Source organism: Monodelphis domestica, chromosome 1 (genome assembly GCF_027887165.1).
Source record: "Monodelphis domestica isolate mMonDom1 chromosome 1, mMonDom1.pri, whole genome shotgun sequence".
Classification (NCBI taxonomy): domain Eukaryota; kingdom Metazoa; phylum Chordata; class Mammalia; order Didelphimorphia; family Didelphidae; genus Monodelphis; species Monodelphis domestica.
In genome coordinates this window covers 478834717-478857136 of record NC_077227.1, presented here as the reverse complement: position 1 = coordinate 478857136, position 22420 = coordinate 478834717, and the positions used below count along the sequence as shown (strand labels likewise).

The following is a 22420-nucleotide window of genomic DNA, read 5'->3' as shown; positions in this document are numbered from 1 at the left end:
AAGCAGGGTGGGGTGGAGCGGGGAAGGGAGGGGAGGGAAGACCCACGGCCTTGGGGAGGGAGTATGGGGGGAGGGGGAGGCCAAGCCAGGGCATCTTCCCCAGCCTGCCTCGCGGGCAGCGCGGGCCGGCCTGGCGACGAGCGGGGGAGGGGTGCCCGCCCGCGCGCCCAGCCGGGCCCTTAACTCCTCGGGCGAGCGACCGGATGAGGGGCAGCACGGGAGCAGCGGCCGTCTTCAAAGCCCCCCTAAGCCCCAGTACTGCGGGCACGCGCGAACACACACGCACGCACACTCGCACGCACACACACACAAAGCGGCCCGGCGCGGGCCGATATGGCCAGGCCCGGGGGAGGAGCAGCAGGGCCGTCGGCTGCGGGCCCCGGGCCAGGCCTAAGCCAGAAGAGGCCGCGCCGCGCCCCGCCCCCGCCTCGCTTAGCCGCCAACGGCCCCGCGGCCCCCGCCCGCCCGTGGTCCCTCCGCCCGTCCTTTCCTCCCTCCCTCCCTCCCTCACTCACCCACCTCAGAATCCGCGGCGGCCATGGCCCGGGTGCCCCGACTGTGGCCCCGCCCCCGTCCCGCCTCGCGCACACAGGCCCCGCCTCCACGGCGACCCGCCCCTGCTCCATAAGCCCTGCCTTCACGCTACCACACGCACACCGAGACCCCGCCCCACTCTGCAACTGTACGTCCCCCACCTCAGAATGAGGAAATGAAGGAAAATGACCGATGGCAGCCAGCCGACGTGCGCAAGCGCAGTTGATAGGGCTGCTATGGCGGCGCCCAGGCCCGCTTTTCCGCACAGCTGGAGTGCCACGTGACTTCGCTGCACGCTGAGACTAAGTACGCCACCCGCGCTAGAGGAAATCTGGGAGGCTCGGACCAGGTTGCGAATGCTCCCTCCCTATTCAATGCTGAGTCCACTTAAGCTTGCAAATGAAGTTAATAAACGCTTGTTGACTGGCACCCCCATAAAACTAGTTTCACGGCGACGAACAGGGGAAGTAGGAGGCAGGCATAGAGCGAGGCATGACGCATCCCGAGCCTACATCTTCAGCCCTCTTCGTCCCCTATGCCGCACAAGTAGTTACGATCCGAAGTTACAGAAAGGGGAAGGCCACAGAAGAAGGCCCAGACTTCTGATCACAAAGCCTCTTGGAGTACCCTCTCTCAGCTACTAGCCCGGGAACTAGATTTATTCCCATTGTACCGACGGGAAAACTGAGGCCCTAAAGGCTACTGTCGAAAGCCCGGGAATAAGGGCAAAAAAATCCTTCTCTTCCTGGACGCCTGACTCCCATACCATCCCAACCCAGGGCTCTTCCCACCACCACCACCTGGTGATTCCATCCTTCGGTTCCGAAGGCTGCCCTCCGCCGCCTCCCCTCGTCCCAGCGGGTAGTAGAGCCACACCGAAGCTCCCTGCCGCCCTCTGCAGACGAAAGGCCGGGAAGGGGTCATCTCTGTCTGCATCCCCAGCACCCCTCCTTGGATGCGGGATATAGCCCGCACCTATTCAATGCTTAGAAAAATGAATGGATTTCACGACCAGCGAACTCTACCTTTTTGTCTCCGCCTATTGTAGATTCTTTTGATAGCCCCCAGGATTCGGAACCCTCCCCGCTTAGTGCGGGTCCTCTGCTGCCCTCCCCCGGCGACCTCCGAGATGCCCCATCCTCCCTGGGCGCCACTAGCTAAGTCGAGGAGCTCTCTCCGCGCGAAAGTGCCAGCGCCGGTAAACCACCTCAGTGCCTGTTTGGGGCTTGAACGAATTCCTTGTGCACACTTGGGCAGTGTGGCCCTGGAGGTGGGGAAGGAATGGTTCCGAGCTTAGACCCATACAAAGAAAAGGACAGGCTGGTGTTATCTGAAGAAAGGAGGGGTAGGAGGGGGCGATCACCGAGCCAGGGGAGCATTCTGCAAGGGTCCTCCCTGGATCTTGGAAGGGTCATGGAAGAGAGAATTTATGTGTCTGTGAAGCACAGATAAGCGTGTACTGCACGTTGGTTATATCTCTGGGGGTATATGGGTGAGGGAAGGTTAAGTTGTTTACAAGTCTGGGTGTTCAGTTGGGGTTGTGAGTAGTAGGGGTATTCAGCAGCAAAGGGGTTGAGGTGTGATCCATGAATATAGTTTAAGATGTGTATATGAAAAAGAGCTGAGGAGAAAGGAAGAGAGTATTGGGGGGAGGATTGAGAGTTTTGTTTTGTTTTCTTGAGTCCTTAATCACTACAGCCACCTATGTTTCTCTGCTATTCAAAATGCCTACACTGAGCAAAGTTGAGATGTCCTGACTTCCAGCCCCACTTGTGCTAAAGCTCCTAGCCAGTGATCCAGCTGAGAAGACCTGCAGTCTACTCCCATCATGAAACCCTACAGAGGTGGCCATGTTAGCCTGCATTGTTTCCGTGTTAGCCAAGATGTGGGATCCATTGGAGCCCATGTTGTAGCTTCATGCTGGCACCATGCTAACTTGACGTGATGGGCTGGAAAGGTCCCAGGCTCCCAGCACTGGCCAGGGACAAAGGGGCCAGAGGATAGGGTACTCAAATCTTAACTGCAGCTAAATCCACTAGCCTAAGACCCAGAAAGGAGCCAAAGAGGAACAGAAGGAGGACAAAGAGGGGAGGAGGCTCTCTCCCTGGCTCGAGTTCAGCTTTTCGAGTCAAAGGTGGCTGCTGCCCCCATCTGGCCAAGGCTCAGATAGACCCTGGAGCCAACATCAAAATAAGAGTCCCGTTCTGGAAGCCTGGCAGGAAGAGATCTCTGTGTGGGGAGCCCGAGTCAGAATCTCCCAGGGGGGCAGCAGTCTGAGAGGGACCCCACCACCACCAAAGACTTAGGGGGATCTTTCCAGGGCCAGGGGAAAAATGGAACATGCCAGTCCCCTACCTTCCGAATTCATCCCTATGCCACATTTCCAGCAATCTCTGCCCTATCTCTGAATCATCTTATGTCCGTGTTCTGGATTCTCTTCAAATGGTATTGTGAACTAAGTTGGTTTCCGTCCCTGTAACTGAGCCAAGACCCCATAAAGAAAAGAGACGACCAAATTTCTGACCATTTTAGCTGCCCGGCAATATCCCCTAAATACCATCAACATCTATCCCAAACCTTTTCCTAAACCACTTGTACCACCTCCAACCTTCTCCATCTCAGCAAATGATTTATACATTAGACACTCCCTCTTCTCACTTCTACACCTCAAATCTGCTCAAGATATTCACCCCATTTTCTTCTTTCTTCAGTTCTAAAGAAGTCATCCTTACCAAGGGTCAGTGCTTTTCTGTACCCTTGACCAATGCCATGTCTTCTAGGAATTTGTTTTATCAATCATCTCCCCTCCCTAATCTTCAACCTCACCTATTAGTTCTTTTCTAACTGTGACCAGACTTCACATGTTCTTTTATCTTCATTTTATTTTAATAGCAAATTTATAGGAGTTTTCCAAATTTATGACTGATGTCTCCCTCCCTTCTTCCCTTCCCCCTTCCCTAAATTGACAAGCAATCTAATCTGGGTTATACATGTATTATCATGCAAAACATATTTCTAGATTATTCATTTTTGTAAGTGAATAATCTTATAAAACCAAAACCTCAAATCAGATACCCAAATAAACAACTTACATATTCTTTAAAGAAAAGAAAAAAAGTTTCATTTTGCCATTCCATCAAATTACTGTCCAATATCTTAACTCAGTCAAATTCCTAGAAAAGATCATCTTTTCTGGATTTCTTTATAGCAATTTACATTGGAAAATATTCCTTCCTCTTCCTAAACACTCTTCCCTGGGTAAGCAAAACAGCAAACAAAGGTTAAGTGACTTGTTCAGAATCACACAGCTAGTAAATATCTAAGGTTATATTAGAATACAGGTCTTCTTAACTCCATGCTCAATCCTTTATCCACTGCCACACCTAGCTGCCCTTAAATCCAAATCATGCACAAGTCAAAATATCACCTTGTATTGTCCTTGGTCATCTTGGAAAACAAAGGTCAAACAACTACAGTCTTCCCAGGGTTTTCCTGACACTCTGATCTCTGGGTTCTCCTCCCACCTATCTGAAGTACTGAAGTAGAAGGCTTGAGGTGAACCCCCAGGGTTCAGGAAGGGTACCTTTTGCAAGTATGCAAGACTCTGTAACCTAGCTTAAAAACAAAGAGAGAAATCCATTCATTTAGAACGGAATGTTGAATCTGGCCAGGAGGACAGCATGGGTTTCCACCCATGGGTGCCTCCTAGGTGGAACAGCATTGGTGGAAAGCTGTTACCTACTCTTTACAACAGTGAAGACATGACTCTAGAGTCATAGGCACTGGGGGGGAGGGGGGATTGTGTTGGTCATCTGACAGAGGTCTGCTTGAAGACATAGGGGGTGATCCTCACAGTTTAGAAGACAGATGGATGTCTGAGATACAACTTGTTGATACCAAGGAGATTTGTCTCTATCCATCTAAAATCTAAAGAATGATCCAAGGAGGATAATCCTCTCAGGGTCTTCTCAGTTATCAGATGTTTTGGGCTAAGAGTCACAAGCATGTAAGGGAGCAAAGGATTTCCCTGCTTACAGTTTGCCTGAAACACTTCTATAGTTTTGGGATTACAATGCCCATGCCAAGACTACTGCTGAAGTACAGGCCCCTCTTCTCTCTCTCTCTATTCACTGTGATCTCATCTACTTCCACTAGTTTAGCTTTACCTGTTTACAAATTAATCCTATATCTAGCCCTCAACTCTCCTGAGCTGTGACCTCAGATCATCACCTCATAGTCTCATAGGTATTTCATACTTGAGGGATTGGAAAGAAATTTCATTTCTTTCTCCTTCTAAATCCTTCCTCCTAACTTCCTTATTTCTGAATTGGTCTCTACCTTCCTTTTAGTCATTTAAGTTCACCACCAGGGACTCTTTCTTTTGCCTTTTGCATAAGCACAGTATTTAGCGCATATTAGGCCTTTAATCAATACTTGTTGATTGATCCTCACATTCCCTCATTTTTTAATATCCAGTAGCCAAGCCCTATTTATTTTACTCCCACATCTGCCTATTTCTCTTCATTTCCATAATCAGCACTCTAGTTCAAGTCTTCATTATCTCTCACTTAAGACTATTGCAAAATGGGGCAGCTAGGTATCTCAGTCCATAGAAAGCCAGACCTGGAGATAGAGTCCTTAGTTCAAGTCTAGCCTCAGATACTTCCTAGCTGTGTGATCCTGGTCAAGTCACTTAACCCCAATTGCCCTTACAGCTCTTCTGCCTTGGGACTAATACTTAGTATCAATTCTAAGATAGAAAGTAAGGATTTTTTTTAAACCCTTACCTTCCATCTTGCAATCAATACTGTATTGGTTCCAAGGCAGAAGGGTGGTAAGAATTGGGCAATGGGGATTAAGTGACTTGCTCAGGGTCACAAAGTTTCTGAGTTCACATTTGAACCCAGGACCTGACTCTGGGGCCTCTCAATTCACTGAGCCACCTAGCTGCCCCCAGAAAGTAAGGATTTAAAAAAAATAATAAAGCATTGCAAGGATCACTAGTCTCCCTATCTTTAATCCATCCTCCACACAGCTACAAAATTGAACAGATTGAACAGCTTCCCTCTTTTCTCTAGAATAAAAGAGGCTCCTCTGTTTATATAGAGCCCTTCATAACCCAGGTCCAACCTCCCTTTCCAGATGTTCCCCCATCTTGTTTTCTATTTTTCAGTGAAATGCCCTATTATTAATCTTAGTCTCCTACCTCCATCTTGGTCAATTCTTCCCCCACTCCTGGAATTTGCTTCCTCCTCCTGTCTGCCTCATAGGCATATACTTTGGTACCCTCAAAAAATAACTAAGATCTTCTACAGGAGGTCTTCTCTGATGGCACCAGTTGTTGGTGCTCTCCTTCCATATTATATTATATTCATTCTGTATTTTTTTAAATCCCTTACATTCAGTTTTAGGACTGATACTAAGCATTGGTTCCATGGTCCCAAGAGCTGTAAGGGCTAGTCAATTAGAGTTAAGTGACTTGCCCAGGGTCACATATCTAGGAAGTGTCCACCTAGCTGCCTCTATTCTGTAGATAATTTTGCACTTACCTATCTTTGTACATGTTTTCTCCCAGTAGAATGAATGTAAGCTTCTGAAAGGCAGAGACTTGAATGAACTGATGCAGAGTGAAGTGAGCATAACCAGAACAATGTATACAGTAACACAAATATTATACAATGATCAATTGTGAAGGACTAATCTATTATCAGCAAAGCAAGTTCCCAAGATGACAAGGGACTCATGATGAAAAATGCTGTCCACAGTCAGGTAAGGAACTGTTGGGGTCTGATTGCAGATCAAAGCATGCCATCTTCCACTTTATTTCCTTCATTAGTTTTAATTATATATGTGATATGTGTCTTCTGTCATAGCATGAGCAATATGAAAATATATATTGTAAGAAAGCACTGGAATAACCTATATTGAACTATTTTACAACCTGGGGGGGGGGGGAGAGAAAGGGAGGAAATCTGAATCCTAATATACCAGAAAACAATTGCAAAAAAATTGTTTTTACATGTAAGTGAAAATAAATTTTTTAATTTTTATTTGAGGCTATTCCCAGAGTTCCCTCCTCTGCCTTTTACCTTAGTTGCAGATGCTTTCTGCAACTCTCTTTCTTTACCCGTCTCCCATGAAGAGGCAGTCCTCCTCACCAAGGCAAACTCTTCTACATTCAGAAGTTCTCATTCTATCCACTCTCCCCCAAAAGACTGTTCCCTCTTTTATCCTCCATTTCATTATTTATTTTCAATCTCTCCCTGTCTACTGTCTCCTTCCATACTGCCTGCAAACATGCCCATGTCTCCTCCCATTCTCAAAAAACCCCACTTGATCTTTTCATCACTTCTAGTTTTTATAATCTTTTTTCTTGCTAAGCTTCCTAGAGGCTATCTACAATTGGTTCCTCCACTTACTTTCCTCTCTCTTAACTCCCTACGGTCTGGTTTCTGACTTCATTATTCAACCAAAACTGCTCTTTCCAAATCACTAATGGCCTCCTATCTACCAAATCTGTCCTGATCTGTGTCTCAATCTCTCCACACAACTGACACTGTAGAGCACCTGCTCCTTGGTAGTTTCTCAGGTATTCATAACATTGTTCTCTCTTAGTTCTCCTCCTTCCAGTATGGACTATTCCATTAGTTCCTTCTTTGCTGGATCTTCACCCAGGTGACAGTCCCCATGGGCTCTGTTTTCTCTACTTGGTGTGCTTGGTATGACTATACTACTTGGTATATTTGATGAGATGATCTCATTTAATTACCTTTATACAGATGATTCTCAGCATTTATTCACCCAACCTTCATCAGCCTCCTAGCCTTCAGTTTCCTACCTCAACTGCCTGCCTATTGGACATCTCAAATTAGAAGATGTCTCATTGACATCATAAACTCATCATGTCCAAAAGTAAACTCTCTGCTTACCAGCTTTCCTATTACTGTCGAGGGTACCATTATCTTCCCTATATTTCCTTTTCTATAAGCCCTTCTTTCCTCTGACATAGCTGCCACCCTAGAGCAAGCTCTTGTCACTTTAACCTAGCCTATTTCAGGAGTTTTCTGGCTGGTCTCTCTCCACTTTAGTGTCTCCCCCATTCAGCTGTGAAATTGATCTTCCTAAATATAGATCTAACCATATTACATATAGAGAGTCAGGGCTGGGGACAGAAGGTCCTGCATTCAAATCTGGCCTCAGACTCTTCCTAACTGTGTGACCCTGGGCAAGTCACTTAACCCCACTGCCTTAATTTTACCTCTTCCTTAAAAAAAAAAGCAAAACAAAAATCTTTCCATCTTGGAACCGATACTATGTTATTGGTTCCAAGGCAGAAAAATAATAAGGGGTAGACAAGAAGGGTCAAGTGACTTGCTCAGGATCACACAGCTAGGAAGTGTCTCAGATAAGACTTGAACCCAGGACCTCCTATCTCTAGGCCAAGCTCTCAATCCAGTGAGACACCTAGCTGCCCAATTCTTTGGAGTTTTTAAAGCCCTTCATAATCTGATTGCCCCTACCCCTTTTCTAGTCTCCTTATACTTTATTCTCCCCTACATACTTTGTGATCCAGTAACTCTGGCTTCTTCCCACTCCAACTTTTGACTGTGCATTTCCACCTGGCTTCCTCTCATGCCTGGATTTCTCTTTCCTTATCTCTGCCTCCTGGCAAGTCAAGTCTCATCAGCAATAGACTTTTCACAGTCCTTAATGTTAGTGCCTGCCCTCTAAGATCACCTCCATTGTATTCTGCTATAAATCATTCATATATGGACATTTGCATGTTGTTTCAATTGTGAGGTCCTTGAGACAAGGGACTGTTTTTGCCTTTCTTGGCTCTCCAATGTTTAGCAGTATCTGGCATACAGTAGGTAACTAATAAATGCTTTTTGGCTTGGCTTGACTGATTTCAGCAGCAGTTCACAAAGCTCTGGAGCCAAGCAACAGAATCTCTGATTCTCTTGTATATATTCAAATACCAAGTTTTAAGCTATGAGAAGAGAGAGGAGCCAATGTGACCCCCCAGGCCCCAGAGACATTAGAGAAAGAGTAGTAAGGGAGAGAAACAAGTAAGCTTTGTGGGTAGAAAAGAGAGGCACAGATTGTGAGGGGAGGGCCATTCAGATAAACAAACCAATAGTTGCACAAAAGTTAAACATGAATACTAAACATTACAAAACAAAAACTTTATTTACATGTAGATTCTTCATGCCACCAAGGCAGGGAGGGAGTAGTGGGAAAGGGCAGGCATATTTATCAATAAATACCTGAAAAAATAGGGAACAAGATAAAACAGAGCCATAGGAAAAAAAAAAAAGGAGGTGATAGGACTCCTCCCTTCCCCACCACAGAGCTACTCAAATGAAATCTCCCTCAGTTAGAGATTGGGTCTGTCCCATAAGCCAATTCAAACAAACTCTCTCAATACAGCACACATGCTTTAAAGAGTCATTGGCCAAACTGGAGCCAAGACTCCCTAACCCTGATACTTTTAGAAGACAAAGGCTAAGGGTTTCTGGGTAGCTTGGAAGGAGTGGAAGGGCAGGGAACAGAACAGGTTACTAAGGTGCTGCTCACTTTCCCAGACTTCCAAGAGCCCTAGAAGCAACCAAGAAACAGACCAAGATGGATGCAGATCCATCCATAGTGTAACATGCCCTAGGATAGGTTGCCCAAGGGAAATCTAAGTCCAGAAGAAAGTAATGAGCACCAGGGTGTATGTTAGTTGAGGGGATAGAAGTTACAAGTTAAGATCCAGTAGAAGTCAGGGAGGGCAGTGGAGACCCAGCCCACTTTGCCCATAGTCCCACCTGGGGACAGGAAGTTAGAATCAGCCATTCTGGGGTCTGGAGCCCCAGCTCTGGCTATACAAGGAATGGTCCCTGGCCATAGAAGAATGGTAGGAGAGCTCTTCATGCTGTCCAAGGAAGCCAGGGCTACAGCAATGACATAAACAACAGCTTACCCAGCCTGAGCCCAGAAGAAGAAAAGGCACAAGAGGGAGAGCCAGTGAAAGTTTCCCCAGAGTGACTGGGTCCTAGGAATAAGGAAAGACCCTGCCCTTGGCCAATACAACCAGTCCTCCCTGCACAGGAGCCAGGTTAGATGTTGGTCCCCCCCAGGGCCCTATAGAATTTAGGGGGAATGGGGACACATATATGACTAGCACCCCAAAACCTTTCCCCCTGGGGCCACAGAATATATAGCCTAACCTGATAGACAGAGGCCAGGGTTTAAGGCATTGGGGGGAATCTCCAAGGAGAAAGTCAGAGGTCAGATGGCCTTGGGGGTATGGCCCTCCTCCTTCCTTCACTGCCAGAGTTCAGACAGGAGTTCCTCTTCTTCTCAGCACTGGAAACTTGGCCTGAGGCAAGGGCCCCAGGAGATGGGGCCAGATGGGCAGAAGAGTGGACAAGTCAGTTCCCATTGCTCAAGCCTGAGCTGGTACTGCTGCAACTTTGTTCATAGGAAGGGGGTGCCTCTGTCCAAGAAAGAGATGGAAGTGGGTAAGAATCATGCACAAGAATCTCTTTCCTCTCCCACTACTCAGCCCTAGGGCCCCATATAAAGTCCTGGCCATCACCCAGCCTTGGTCTACTCACCATAGGGGTAACCCCATGTGCTATATTCCGGTGGCAAGATCAGGGCACTGGCTGTAGGCATAGGCACCACAGGGCCTTCAGCAAAGTAGGGAACAGTGGCACCAGTGGACAAGCAAAGGGGAGGTCGACTAGGGCCAGGGGAGCTATCCTCAGGGCCAGGCTCAGCCTCAGGTCGGGCCTCAGGGAAGCTCAGGCCAGGTGTATAGCTGAATGGCTGAGATGACTCTTGCTGCTGCTGTGAGTGGCTCTTGGTAGGGAGGGAGACATTGTCCACAGGACAAGGCCCACAGGCTGCCATGTCCAAGTCCTCAGGTGGTGCAGTAGGCACCAGGGGGGGTGGGAGCCCAGACAAAGCCAGACCAGGACTCAGTGGAGGGCAATTCACTGCAATGTTGCCAATGAAAAGGGGCAGAGTCACTGTTGCTTCAGGTGCCTTTAGTGAGACCTAGAGGTATAGGAAAGTGGATGTGAGGGAAAGGTTCTGAGGCATCTGGATAGTCAAGGTCTTCTGAGCCCAAAGGCTAAAAGGGACAGCCTTCCTAAACATCTTCTGGGAGTGGTAAGAGAGCTATCCACCTCCCACCCCCACTCCTTGGTGCATCCCCTCTAGAACTAAGGACATCATTGAGGAATTAAAGCCAGTGCTGAAACCTTGTCTTCTTAAGCCACCGCTGCTCAGGTTTCTCCATGGCCCTAGTCCTAGCCCCTAGAGGTCAGGGAGGGACCCAGAAATTAAAATATCCCATCATGGATTCCACATACATTCCTCTCCCAGGATTAGGGGGTCAGGATTCCTTCTAGGACAAGAATTTGGCCCTTTGTAGGATTGCAGTGTCCCAGAAAGAAAGGAGGGCACTAGGGAAAAAGAAGCGTTCCCAGGAGCCTAAAGATAGGGTTTCCTGAGGTTCAGACCCCACACCTGAATGAAGTAGTCTATGTGGATGAGGCTACAGCCAGGCAACATTGACTGTGGCAGGGCTGGAACCAATATCTGCTCCCTCCACTGAGCCCGCTTCCAGGCCTTAACCCCTGAGCCTTCAACTTCTGCAATTGTCCGAAGATCATAGATCCAGCGCTTTGCCTTGTAGGATACTTTCTGGGAGAGAATAGAGAATAGAAATGAAGGATCACAAGAACTCCATGGCTAGTCAAAGGTAAAAACCTGGGTTTGGGGCAGCTAGGTGATCAATGGATATAGAGCCAGGGCTGGGGACAGAAGGTCCTACGTTCAAATATGGCCTCAAACACTTCCTAACTATGTGCCCCTGGGCAAGTCACTTAACTCCAATTGCCTAGCTCATACTGCTCTTCTGTCTTGGAACCAATACTTAGCATTGATTCTAAGACAGAAGGTTTAAAAAAAAAAAAAAGCTCAGGTCCTGACTCTGAACTCAACCATGTTGTCTAATCCCTATAACCTCTAGTTGGTTTCCTGTCATTTAAAAATGGGAATGAATGTCTCTCCTTCATCAAACTCCCTAGGAGTGGATCTCTCACCGAGGAGTATCCCCATACACCCCAAAGCTTGGGACTACCCTTGTCTAAGAACCCTGGGGACAGAGTTTACAGGGTTGGAGGGATAAGGGGATGGGCATGAAGAGAAACAGGGCACTGGGATCAAGGAATTGGGAGGGGAAGAGAAAAAGGTTCTATGGAATTGGGCATGCCTGCCAGCTGCTGACCTGGAGAAGGCTGGCCACCACAGGCCCGGTGTCTTTGCCAGACTGGTTCTCAATATCTGCACGTAGCTGGACCACCTGACCCACAACGTAGCCCCTGAGGTCAGTGCTCGCAGTGAGTATAACACTCCCACTCTTCACCAACTTGTAAGAGAATTTCTTGGTAGTTGTGGCTTCATTGGGTTGCTGTTGCATGAAAGTAAGGCTAAGGTTATGCTAAGAACAGGGATCTCTGGGAGTAGTCTCTGACTGACATAGGATCTCAGATCCCTTAGTGCATCCCAATCCCCAGGGATAGCCCTTGACTTCCTGACCACACCACTCCCCTGCTCCGGTCAGGGTTACTAGCCCAAGATAGCCCCAGCACTCCAATCCCTTCTGCCTCCCCCATCCTATGGCCACACCTCAATGTCTGGGAGGCTGTTGAGGTTCAAGGGACTGAGGATATAGAAGATACGACTGCATTTGTGGTCCTTGGAGAAGCGAGGGGTGTCAATCACAGCCCGCAACTGGTGGACAATCTTTCCAAAAGGCCCCTCAAAGGATGTGGGTGCTGTGGCTGGGACAGAAATGGAGCACAAGGCAATATAAGCACAGGCTAGACCACAATATCTTGTAGGATGGGGCTGGACAGGACATAAGAACAAGCTACAAAGAACCAAACTCCCAAACCCAAAAGGGATGGGCATATCCAAAAGGGTAGAGGTCCTGGGCTAGGGAAAGGCAGAGGGGGAAGAAGGGACATTTGAGTAACATGACCAAATTGAAATACTTCTTTCCTTCACATGATGCCCATATGTTCTTCCCTCCAAAGACGTTCTCATATGCATCTGTGTAAGTCTACATGTGAGTATTCATGTGTTTTGAACATATCCAAGGGATTCTTCAATAAGATAGATGTTAGAACCTGGACAAGGAACAAGACCATCCCCAAGAGCAGGACAGGTATGAGGTCAAGCTTGGCTCTTACTTGGCAACAGGAACTGGAAGGGGAAGCTATGTTCTCCCGCAGTCAGGGTTCCTATAGAAACAAAGCAGTTGGTGAGAAATGAGCGAGGACTCATCATGGGGCCCCAGAAGCTAGGGCTAATTGCCAAGGAGCAATCTATGTCCCCTCTCCAATCATTTAGTGCTAAAAATTATCAAACACACCAGCCACCAGAAGAAGCTATATTGAAGTCACTTCTCCTGCAGGGGATAAATGGCCCCAAAGTTACTGCCCTCAAACTGCTCCATTTTTTTCCTACCACATTGGAGGCAAGGAACCTATAGCTAAAATTGTGTTCAGTTTCACTGGAACCTAGCCTGAAAATTCCCCACACTTGGGATTTGATATGGACTCATAAGGAAGTGCTAATATTCTTCCCTCTACTGATTCAGTACAGCAATTCATCTTTAACAGTCTTAGAATGATGCCTGGGAACACTGAGAGTCAAGTCATTTGCCCTTGGTTATACAGCTTATCTGTCTCAGAGGCAGAGCTTAAATCCAGTGCCTGATGAATTCCACAGCTGGTTCTCTAATCACTATAATCTAATCACTGGTCTTTCATACCCAGATGTGGGAAATGCAAAAGATATCCCCCTGGAAGCCCTGACCAGAAAGGGAAAGAAGAAAGCTCTCCCATAATGAACAATAGGCCATCCATGGCTGTAAGCACCAAAGGACAAAGCATGGCATCCTAGAAAACCCCATTCCTAGCAAAAGAATGGATCTTGTTCTCCCTCAGAACCTGGACAAAAGGAACAAGGCCTTCAGTTGGAAGCCAAGGGAGCTGGAATGTAAGCCTAATTTGCTGTGTGACCCTGGGCAAATTCTGGAATCATAATATCACAAAGAACATTGAATCCAACCAACACATGAGCAGAAAATCCTCTGCAATACCTCTGAAAAGTGTTTTATCTAGACTCCATTTGAAAACCAGTGATGGGGAACTCATTATTTTATGAAATATTATTTTATGACTAGATAATCAATGTTAAGTTTTTTTCTCACGTCAAATTGAATATTGGCTTGACAAATTGCTCTGAGATCTGATGTCTAGAGTCAAACAGAACAAGTTAATAATTTCCTTTACATGATAGCCCTTTAAAATACTTGAAGAAGTTATGCCCACCAAAAATAATCATCCTTAACTCCTAGATTCTGAAACTGCAAACCCATAACTCCAGATCTTTTTCCATATAAACTATTGTTTAACTATTCCTTTCCAATCTTCTACTTGGGGAGTTATTAACCTAAACAAAGGACTTTACATTTTTCAATATTACATTATGTCTTGGTTTATTTGGCTCATTATTCTAGTTTGCCAAGTTCTTTTTTCATTCCTCTCAGCTAGTGTTTTAATAGCTTCCCCACCTCTGGACCTCAGATACTTCATATGACACTCTTCTCTTCCTCTTCCCAACACTCCTGGAAGTACCAGAATGATAACCATTTCATAGGGGCTACTGAGGAAAAAAAATTTGTTCATTCATCCATCCATCTGGAATTTTCACTGCCAAGCCTGGGCTTTGGTTTCCAAGATCAGGTCACTGACCCAGAGGCAATCTATGCTAAGATCTGATATACCCTGAAGGTTAGGGTCCAGCTGAGCTGAAGTCTGGCTGAGAACATCTCCATGGCTCAGAAGAACTTCATGTTAGAAAGAGGATGGGCCAGAATTTGCAGAGAGAAGAGGGAGGGAGATCTGAGAGTCAGATAAAGAAAGGATGGTTGAGCCTAGTCCAAGGTAAAAATAAGAAAGATTGTGGGACCTTCTGATAGACAAGGAGCTGTGACTAAATCCTCCGGGAAATGTGAGATTCTTCAAACCTAGTCTTGGTGTACACAGGGCCTGTAGGACAGGCCCAGGAAAGGGCATGGCCTCCTAAGCTTTGAATCACCCAACCAGGGTCAGTTTTAGTAAAAGAGCCACCCAGAGCCCTTCCACACCCCAATCCCACCAATCTTTGCCCATTGATTTTGGAGCTCTCCTTTCCTTCTCAGTCTGTCAGTCACAGAGCCTCCTACCACTTCCTGTCAGGCATGTAGACCTTCTTCCTCCTCACATAGCAGTTCCCAAAACTCTAGCCTTTCTCTGAGGTCAGGGGCCCAATATTGACTCTAAATTCCTGGCCATACCTTCCTCACTTAGGCAATGACCCCCATCCCATCCCTCTATCCTGGCCAGGAACTCCTGGCTTAATTCTTTAGATGGGCCCTTGTTTACCTTTATCAGCCAGGGACAAGGTGCTATTGAAGTATGCTTCTTCCACTGTCCATGAAGTATCATTGGCCTTGCTGGACACTCCACAGGACCCGATGCAGGTCACCCTGATGGCTAAAATATCATCCATACTCATGAGCTGATCAAGGGAACCACCGTACCTTCCAGAAACCCCTGCAACATCTCTAGCCCCTTCCTGGAAAGCAAGTACTTGCATCAGGATAAACCACCAAGAACCTCACCAGCAAAGTTGCCTCTCTTTCAAGTTTACCTGTTCCACCACTTTCCTGGCCTTGTTCCTTTCTGAAAGAGTCCCTTTGAAGGCAAGTCCCTGGTCACCTTCAGCCCTAGCTGGAGGCAGACAGGAACTAGCATGTATCCAGGGGAAAAAGGCAGGTCAGAGTCTGCCTGTCCTTAGCCTTGAGGGTCTGAGGCTCGCCTAGTTAAGTGGCCCCCTGTCCTGCTCCATCTCATCCTATGCTTAGGATGAGTGTTAAGTCAGAAAATCCCCCTCAAAGAGTACCTGCTGAAGATGCCTGACTTTCATTAGTGAAAGAGGGATAGCTTTTAGAGATGGGATTCTTAACTTTTTGTATCATGGTCCTTTTTAGCAGTATGGTGAAGCCTTATGAACCCCTTCTTAGAATGTTTGTTGCCTATAATCATAATTGAAGGAAAAAATAAATTACAGTTAGAGTTGGATGAAAATAAACATGTAACTTTTTTCCTCATCCAAATTCATGGGCCTCTTGAGGTCTATCAATGGAATCCAGGTTAAGAAGCTCTGCCTTGGAAATGTGTGGGCTAAAGAAATTTCAGGCTTCAGAAAGTCTTTTTCACAAAGACTTCTACTACTGAAGGTGGAGAGATTCACATCTTGACTGGAAAGTGTAAGGAGAAAGTGACTCATTCTACTGGTTAAAGTCCAAATTCTGTGGCAGATGTAGGTGGTACTTAGCTCTGCCATACTTAGGATCTCCCCCTGCCCATGGGTTCTTGCAGGGACCAAAATAAGAACAAGACTAGCCAATCAAGGCACGGGTTGGGGGCAGGGTAAGGTTAAGATGAAGATCTAAAACCACATCCTTCTTGCCTATCCAGCCCTAAAGATGCTTACTTCCCCAAACATCTCCCTTCCATCTTAGGTCCTCACTAGCCCTTTCTATCTCTCTCAGATTCTTGAGAAAATTCTAAAGGACACTTGCCTCCGTCCCTCCAGCCAAGATCCTAGAGTAGCCCTGGCCAGAAATGTTATTACTCCCCCACCCTCCAGATTCAAGTGTCTAACCCCTGAGTTTATTAAAAGGGCCTCTTTCTGGACCCTAAGGAAGACATATACTACTCGTAAGACCTAAACCTTCTCCTCACATCCGATAAGAGTTAAGGGAGCCGGGGTAAGGAGAATAGAGATGGGACTCCATCTCCTTCTATTTTCGTCTGGACTCAGAAGAAACCAGAGGCAGAACTCAGAGGGAGACAGACAGCCCCTAGTCAGAGAATGTCAGAACAAGGAGAACCCTTAAGGATCACTTCATCCAACTCCCCTCATTTACAGAGGAAGGAACTGAGACCTCAATAGAGGAAGTGGCTCAACAAAATTATATAGATTTGACCCCCAGAGTTATACAAGCCTCTCCCCAAGCATTGGAGACCCCTTTCTTACTGCCTCCAACAACAAGAAGGTACAGGAAAGTCTTCAGGAATCTGACTTTGTCTTGACTAGAACCCACCTACCCTGAATGCCCTCCCACCCCTAAGAAGCCCAAGGCTCAAGAGAGCTGGCCAGAACCCAAAGCAAATTTGAACTTCAGGAAAAGGGAAAAGCCCAAAGGCCTTATCACCCAACTGAGCCCCAGGGCCTCCCTCTCTCCCGGACACACAGATCACACAAACCAGCCTATAGGGGAGGCTCTCTCAGCATACTCCCTCAAGGAGGGAAGCCCTCTCACTGTAAGAATGTAGTCTGTCCTGTCTGGGCAGATACAGAACCAGGGAGGGGCAGCAGGGGGTGGGGGTGGGGGCATAAAGTCAACACAGGGAGAATAAGACACAACATGCTCCCCAATGTTCCCCAGTTAAAAGTTACTATTCTGAGATGAAAAGCTACCTCTCTTCCTATCTCCCCTCCTCTCAAACAAAAATCTGTCTTGGGAAGAAATCTGGGATTCATCTATATAGGATAAAATTCCCCAGGTGCCCCCACCCCAAGATTCCTATCTTGGTCTTTAGTCCTAAAATAGCATCTATTTAATGCCCTATCCTAGGTTCCCCAGGGAGAAGGCCTCAAGAGGAAGAGGAACTCTGACAGGTAGACCAAAATTTATACTCTACACACCCAGTTTTACGCATAGCAGGAAGTGTGCTATTTAAAGGAACCAGCTCTGAGTCTCTTTGTTTAGCAGGTGTCCCAGCAGATTCTCCCTCCTCCAACATTTACATAAAATATCCTACACAACCTCCAGGGTCACTCCTTTCTCCAGTGTCCCATCCAAGGGCTTCCATTTATCCCAATGGATAGAGCCTCAGTTATAAGTACAAGGACTTCTGTCCCTTCATTTCCCTGTCAGTCCAAGATTCAGAGTTGCTGAATCCCAGGCTTGATGCCTAGCATCTCATCTACTTCCTCCTAGACATTAGGAAACCTAGAAATATCCCGTCAGCTCTGCCCCAGGCTCTGCCTACCTTAAGCTCGAGTTCTGTGTGGGCCATGAATATTTTAGAAGCCTGTTCAGTTCTCTTCCCAGTTGGGGAGTGGTGAAGGGCTGGGGCCCAAGAGCATCCAGCCAGAGGCCAAAGGAGAACATGCTGTCCAACCCCAATGACCTGCTATTTGTGACTTCTGTCCCTGCTCCCCCAGAGCCTAAGTTTCTTTTTTCCTTGCCTGAGCAAACAGGGATGGAAGATCAAGTCTGCACCAGAGTGCAATCCAATGCCTCTGACCTAGCTCTCCCTCTTTACCCACCCCTGGCACCCTCTGTGCTTGCCTCCTTAGACCTATGGCCCAGTGAGTCTTCTGGGGGAGCCCTAACTCAGTCAGCATTTCAGCACAAGCTTCTACTCACACAAAATGCTGGGCAGACCAAGAAGCTAGTCATGCTTTGGTTTCCTGGCCCCACAAAGGGAGCTTTATTTGCTGTTACCAGGGCAGGTTTTTGATCCCAGCCACCATGGTCCCAGTGTGTGCCTAGGTACCAGGCAGAGTCAGAAAGTCTGACTCCCCAGGGTGATAGGAGTGGGGGAGGGGTTCAGGGACCAGATGGCCAAGCTGTGGCATGGCCAGGCAAGTGAGAACCCCGCAGCAGAGGTCCAGGTTCCAACCCCACAAAGAGAATGAACTTCACCTCCCCCTGAAGCTCCCTTTACCAGGGACTCCCTCTTAAATCAACCCCTCCTGTCTGCCTGAGGCACAGAAAGACTAAAGACATCCCAGCTCCAGAGGGACACATTCCTGGGGATAGGAACTCATGCCCCCACCTTATCTTCTCTTTGATTCTTTTGACCTATAAGGATATAACCATCATGAAAGGATAGAGAAAAGGACAGAACCCCCAATAGATCTGGGACCATTCCCCTTCTCCCCCAGGCAGTCATAATGCTGATTTTTCCTCCCTTAAAGAAAGAGGGGTCATATCCCAAGACCCTGCCCCAGAGGGACCCTGGGATGCCCAGAGAAGGGAAGAATTAAAACAGAGGGGGTGGGAAGACTAGCCTGTGACTTCTTATGAGTCTAAAAATCCTAGGAGAAAAAAGGCATCCACAGGGGAGATAGCTTTAAGATAGGATGGACTTATGGACTCTACAGAGCTGTCTCCAGCTGTTTCTTTTTGGTTTCATTCTGTCTTCTCATTTCTTCTTGTCCTTTATATGTGTCTATCACTTAGGGTTCTGTCCTTGGGCCCTTGGTCTATAGAAAGTTTTGGGGGTCCAGGGAGAAGAGCTCTGAGCCTGGAGCCACAAAACTGAGATTTGAATTCTAGTTTGGCTAATTTCTACTAGTGTGGTTTCAGGCAAATCATTGGACCTTTCTAGAACTCAATTTCCTCATCTTTAAAATAAAGAGGTTGGGGCTATTCAATATCCTTCCCAGATCCAAGTCTTTCTTCACATGATACAATTCTGTCAAGAACTTGCTATTTTCTCCTAACCAAATCTCTTGACTTCTCTGTAAAAATCTAAGGTGCTTTCTGCTCCCCTCCCCCACTCCTCCTAATATCCCTACTCAGGTCACCAGAATCCTGAGGCTTGAACCACCAACCCTCAGTAACTTGTTGCATAGGTCACTGGCAGGTCTAACCTCACTCAGTCTGTTAGTCATTTTCCTACTTCCTTATACCTAAGGGAGCTGTTGGCACAGTGGATAGAACACCAGACCTGCAGCTGAGAAGACCTGAGTTCAAATCCAATCTCAGATAAGTATACTAGCTGTATGATCCTGGGCAAGTCACAATCACTGTTTGCTTCAGTTTCCTCTACTGTAAAATGAAGACATCAATAGCACCTCCTTCTCAGGGTTGCTGAGAGGATCAAATGGGATATAATATTTGTAAAAAGTACTCGGCACAGTGCCTGGCACATAGAGTTCTGTCTCTTCCCTTCCCCATGTATACCACAGTCCAGATCACTACTGTCCCAGCCAAGGTACAGTAGAAGATTGTGGGGTTCTCAATGTCTGCCTGGCCTGATGCCCAGGGAGGTCTCTCTCTCCTTTATGGTTAAGCAAACTTTGCAGCTGAGAAAACTTTGTTCTTTATCTCCACCACACACATACCTGGGCCTCCGCAGCAGGTAAGTTATTAACTTCTCAGTTCCGGCCCTGAGCCGGTCTAGTCACCCAGAGACTCCCTCCCAAGGAAGCCTGAAACTTGCTTTAGCAAACCTAATGGCCTTGCAGCTTCCCCAGGGATGGCCCCACCCTCCGCGCAGGGCTCTGGTAACCATGGAGACCACACAGCTGGCCAGCTGATTGGGGGAAGGCGAGGCAGACAAGGCCAGAACTTGCAGGCGCCCAATGGTCTGGGGAGAGAGGGAAATGACCTGGCACCGGGGACTGGGCCCTCATTGGGTATGGAAAACTCAAGCCCAGCCCAGCCCTAGCTTGAGGGCCCTGGCTCAGGAAGGGTGATTCCAAGGAAGGGGAGGCTAGGGGCAGCCGAGCCAGGACCGTCAGTGGGGGACCTGGACCCCAACCCAGCTGGCTCCAGTGACCCCAGACTTTTGACAAGCATCTCCAGGAAGGGGCAAATGAGGAGCGTGAGAACTGCGTTCCAACAAGCCCTGGCCTGCGCTCGGGCTCAGGGATGGTCCAAAGGGAGAGGGGATCCCGAGCTCGACAGGGAGGCTACCCGGGTGACGGAGGAGGCTGGTCCTAGGGGGAGGTGGAAGTACTCTCTCCCCTAAAAGAAGGGAGGAGTTTCCTAGCTGAGGTCACACACACACGATGGGCATGGGCAGAGAGGCAGGGAGAGGCGGACGCAGTTGATTTGGATTCTCGGAGGAGATAGGAAAAGGGAGGACACTCTCTAGCGCCCCAGGCCTGGGAAAGCACTTGTCTGCCACACTGCCCGGGCCGGAGGCTCTTGGCTCAGGGCGCTCCAGCCGCGCCCCCGATCCCCGGGCCCCGTGCCAGCCCCATAGCTCACCTCGGTAGGGCAGTGCTGCTCCCAGGCGCAGGTTCACAGTTCCGGACAGCGGCTCCCCGGGACTGTAGATGACGCGGCTATTACTGAGGTAGATCGCAAAGAGCTGGAGCCTCCCCATGGTCCGGCCCGCCCTGGGACCTGGGACCCTGGCCCCGCTCTCCGGCCCTGGCCCGGCCCGGCCCGGCCCCGTGTGCTCGGGCTTCTCTCGACTCCTCCCGACTCCGGCTTCAGCTTCAGCAGCCAACAACGCCCGTACTCGACCAAGTACCCGCCCCTTAAAGGGCCGGGGCAGCCCCATCCTGTCGGACCCGCCCCCTCCTAGACCAGGAGAACGGAGGCGGGGGCCGAGATCGCGGGAGTAGGAGCCCAGTCGGAGGAGGAGCCAATGCAGCTCCAACCATTTGCCCTCCCGAGCTCGGGAGGTAATGTACCCATTTCCCCGAACGGTAAACTGAGTGTAGAATGTTCACATTTCTTTCCTCCATCCTTTTCTCTGGTTCATTTTATCCTTGAAGGGAGGCTGTGGATGACTAGAAGGATCTGCCTCTGCAAACGGGATCTCCTTCACTATGTAAACAAGATGGAGCAGGAGTAAGGAAGATCTGAGTTCCAATCCAACTTTAGGCCTTTCCTCTGTGACTCTGAGCCTGTCACAACCTCTGTCTTCCTCAGTTCTGTTATACTTTAAATGAGGATAGTAATAGCACCTGCCTCCCAGGGCATATTGAGGATCAAATGAGGTCACATTTGTAAAGGCACTTTACAGAACTTTAAAACGCCTTATAAATGATGGCTATTATTATTATGGCCTGCTCCACACCTCAACTCCCCGACTAAGCCCGGCTGCCTACCATCCCAACCAGTTGTGGGCTGCCTCCTATCGCAGCCTCTGTCTCCCCCCACCCCCACCCCCCTCCATGTTTTCTAGCCTTGGCAGGAATGCTGTCAGTCCTCCAGCCAGAGGCCGACTGACATCTTTATCTGGAGGTCGCGAGTGAGCCACCTTAAGGCAGACTTCCAGCCCACCTGTGTATCTGTTGGGGAAGGGCAGATAATAGGGAAGGATCTTAATAACGTGGGCCAAGCACGCCCCCTGTGGACAGTGCAGGGCAGCGTGCCTTAAAGCGCGCTAGAAGCAAGCCCTGTCCAGACACAAGTCCCGCCCCCAGGTCCATGGGGGCATAGAGCTGCTGCTGAGGTAGCTCCTTACTCCAAGGTCCCTTCCGTCCCCAAGGGATGGAGTCATGTGACTGGTTCCGGGATTGATCATGCCTGAGGTAATCCTTATTAGGCTGCTGAATCACAGTAAGTTTCCTGCATTGTCTGGCCATGAAGAGGCCAACCTGCACATGCCAGGGACAGGGCACAGGCCCAGAACCAACATTTCCCAGGATTCTAGTGGTCCAAGAAATTCAGTAACTATCCATGGCTGGGTCACAGTCCAAACAGCCTCCACTGAACTCCACTGGACCAGGACTTCCCAAGACCCCCCTGAACTAGAGATGTTTGGGGGAACCGAGGATTAAGAAGAAGCATGAAATTCCAGTCCATTAAACTCAACAAACATTTATTAAATCTCTGCTACTACACACAAGGCACTCTTCTGGGTGCTACAAAGATCAAAATGCCTTCAAGGGGATAGCAATTCCAGGCACCCATAAAATATCTAATTTGATCCTCAGAACAATCCTGGGTAAAGGTGTTATTATTACCCCTACTTTACAACTGAGGAAACTGAGACAAACAGAGCTTAAATGA

General features: G+C 48.2%; 2 protein-coding genes across 9 annotated transcripts in view; both read right to left on the bottom strand.

Annotated features, from left to right (window-relative positions):
* EHMT1 (euchromatic histone lysine methyltransferase 1) overlaps positions 1-1651 on the bottom strand; it is a 315365-nt gene extending 313714 nt beyond the window's left edge. For 2 of the 8 annotated variants that reach the window (XM_056823311.1, XM_056823316.1), the window contains exon 1: positions 516-569. Coding sequence is in view for 3 of the 8 variants with exons in the window: in XM_056823283.1 (XP_056679261.1) it covers positions 520-540 (21 nt within the window). In the remaining 5 variants the exon portion in view is untranslated. Of the gene's footprint in view, positions 1-515; positions 637-1559 lie in introns of those variants that run through there. The other 6 variants (XM_056823296.1, XM_056823283.1, XM_056823287.1 and 3 more) reach the window with 6 other exon arrangements.
* A 7054-nt stretch (positions 1652-8705) lies between these two features.
* On the bottom strand, positions 8706-20977 carry ARRDC1 (arrestin domain containing 1). The gene is made up of 8 exons (XM_001375151.5): positions 20663-20977; positions 15027-15137; positions 12786-12836; positions 12220-12374; positions 11819-12001; positions 11056-11232; positions 10137-10581; positions 8706-10015 (listed from the first exon to the last, which is right to left on the bottom strand). The coding sequence occupies exons 1-8, from the start codon at positions 20958-20960 to the stop codon at positions 9951-9953; spliced, it is 1485 nt and encodes a 494-aa protein (XP_001375188.4). The 5' UTR covers positions 20961-20977; the 3' UTR covers positions 8706-9950.
* Between the last annotated feature and the right edge of the window lie 1443 nt (positions 20978-22420).

Bases quoted from the DNA above. Each gene is read 5' to 3' on its own strand.
- ARRDC1 (XM_001375151.5), bottom strand. From the start codon at position 20,960: ATGGGGCTGCCCCGGCCCTTTAAGGGGCGGGTACTTGGTCGAGTACGG. The intron at 12,837-15,026 runs GTAAACAAGGGC...TTGTTTCTATAG, and splicing joins CTTGTCCCTGGCTGATAAAG to GAACCCTGACTGCGGGAGAA. The intron at 10,582-11,055 runs GTGTGGGGTCTG...CTATACCTCTAG, and splicing joins ACATAGACTACTTCATTCAG to GTCTCACTAAAGGCACCTGA.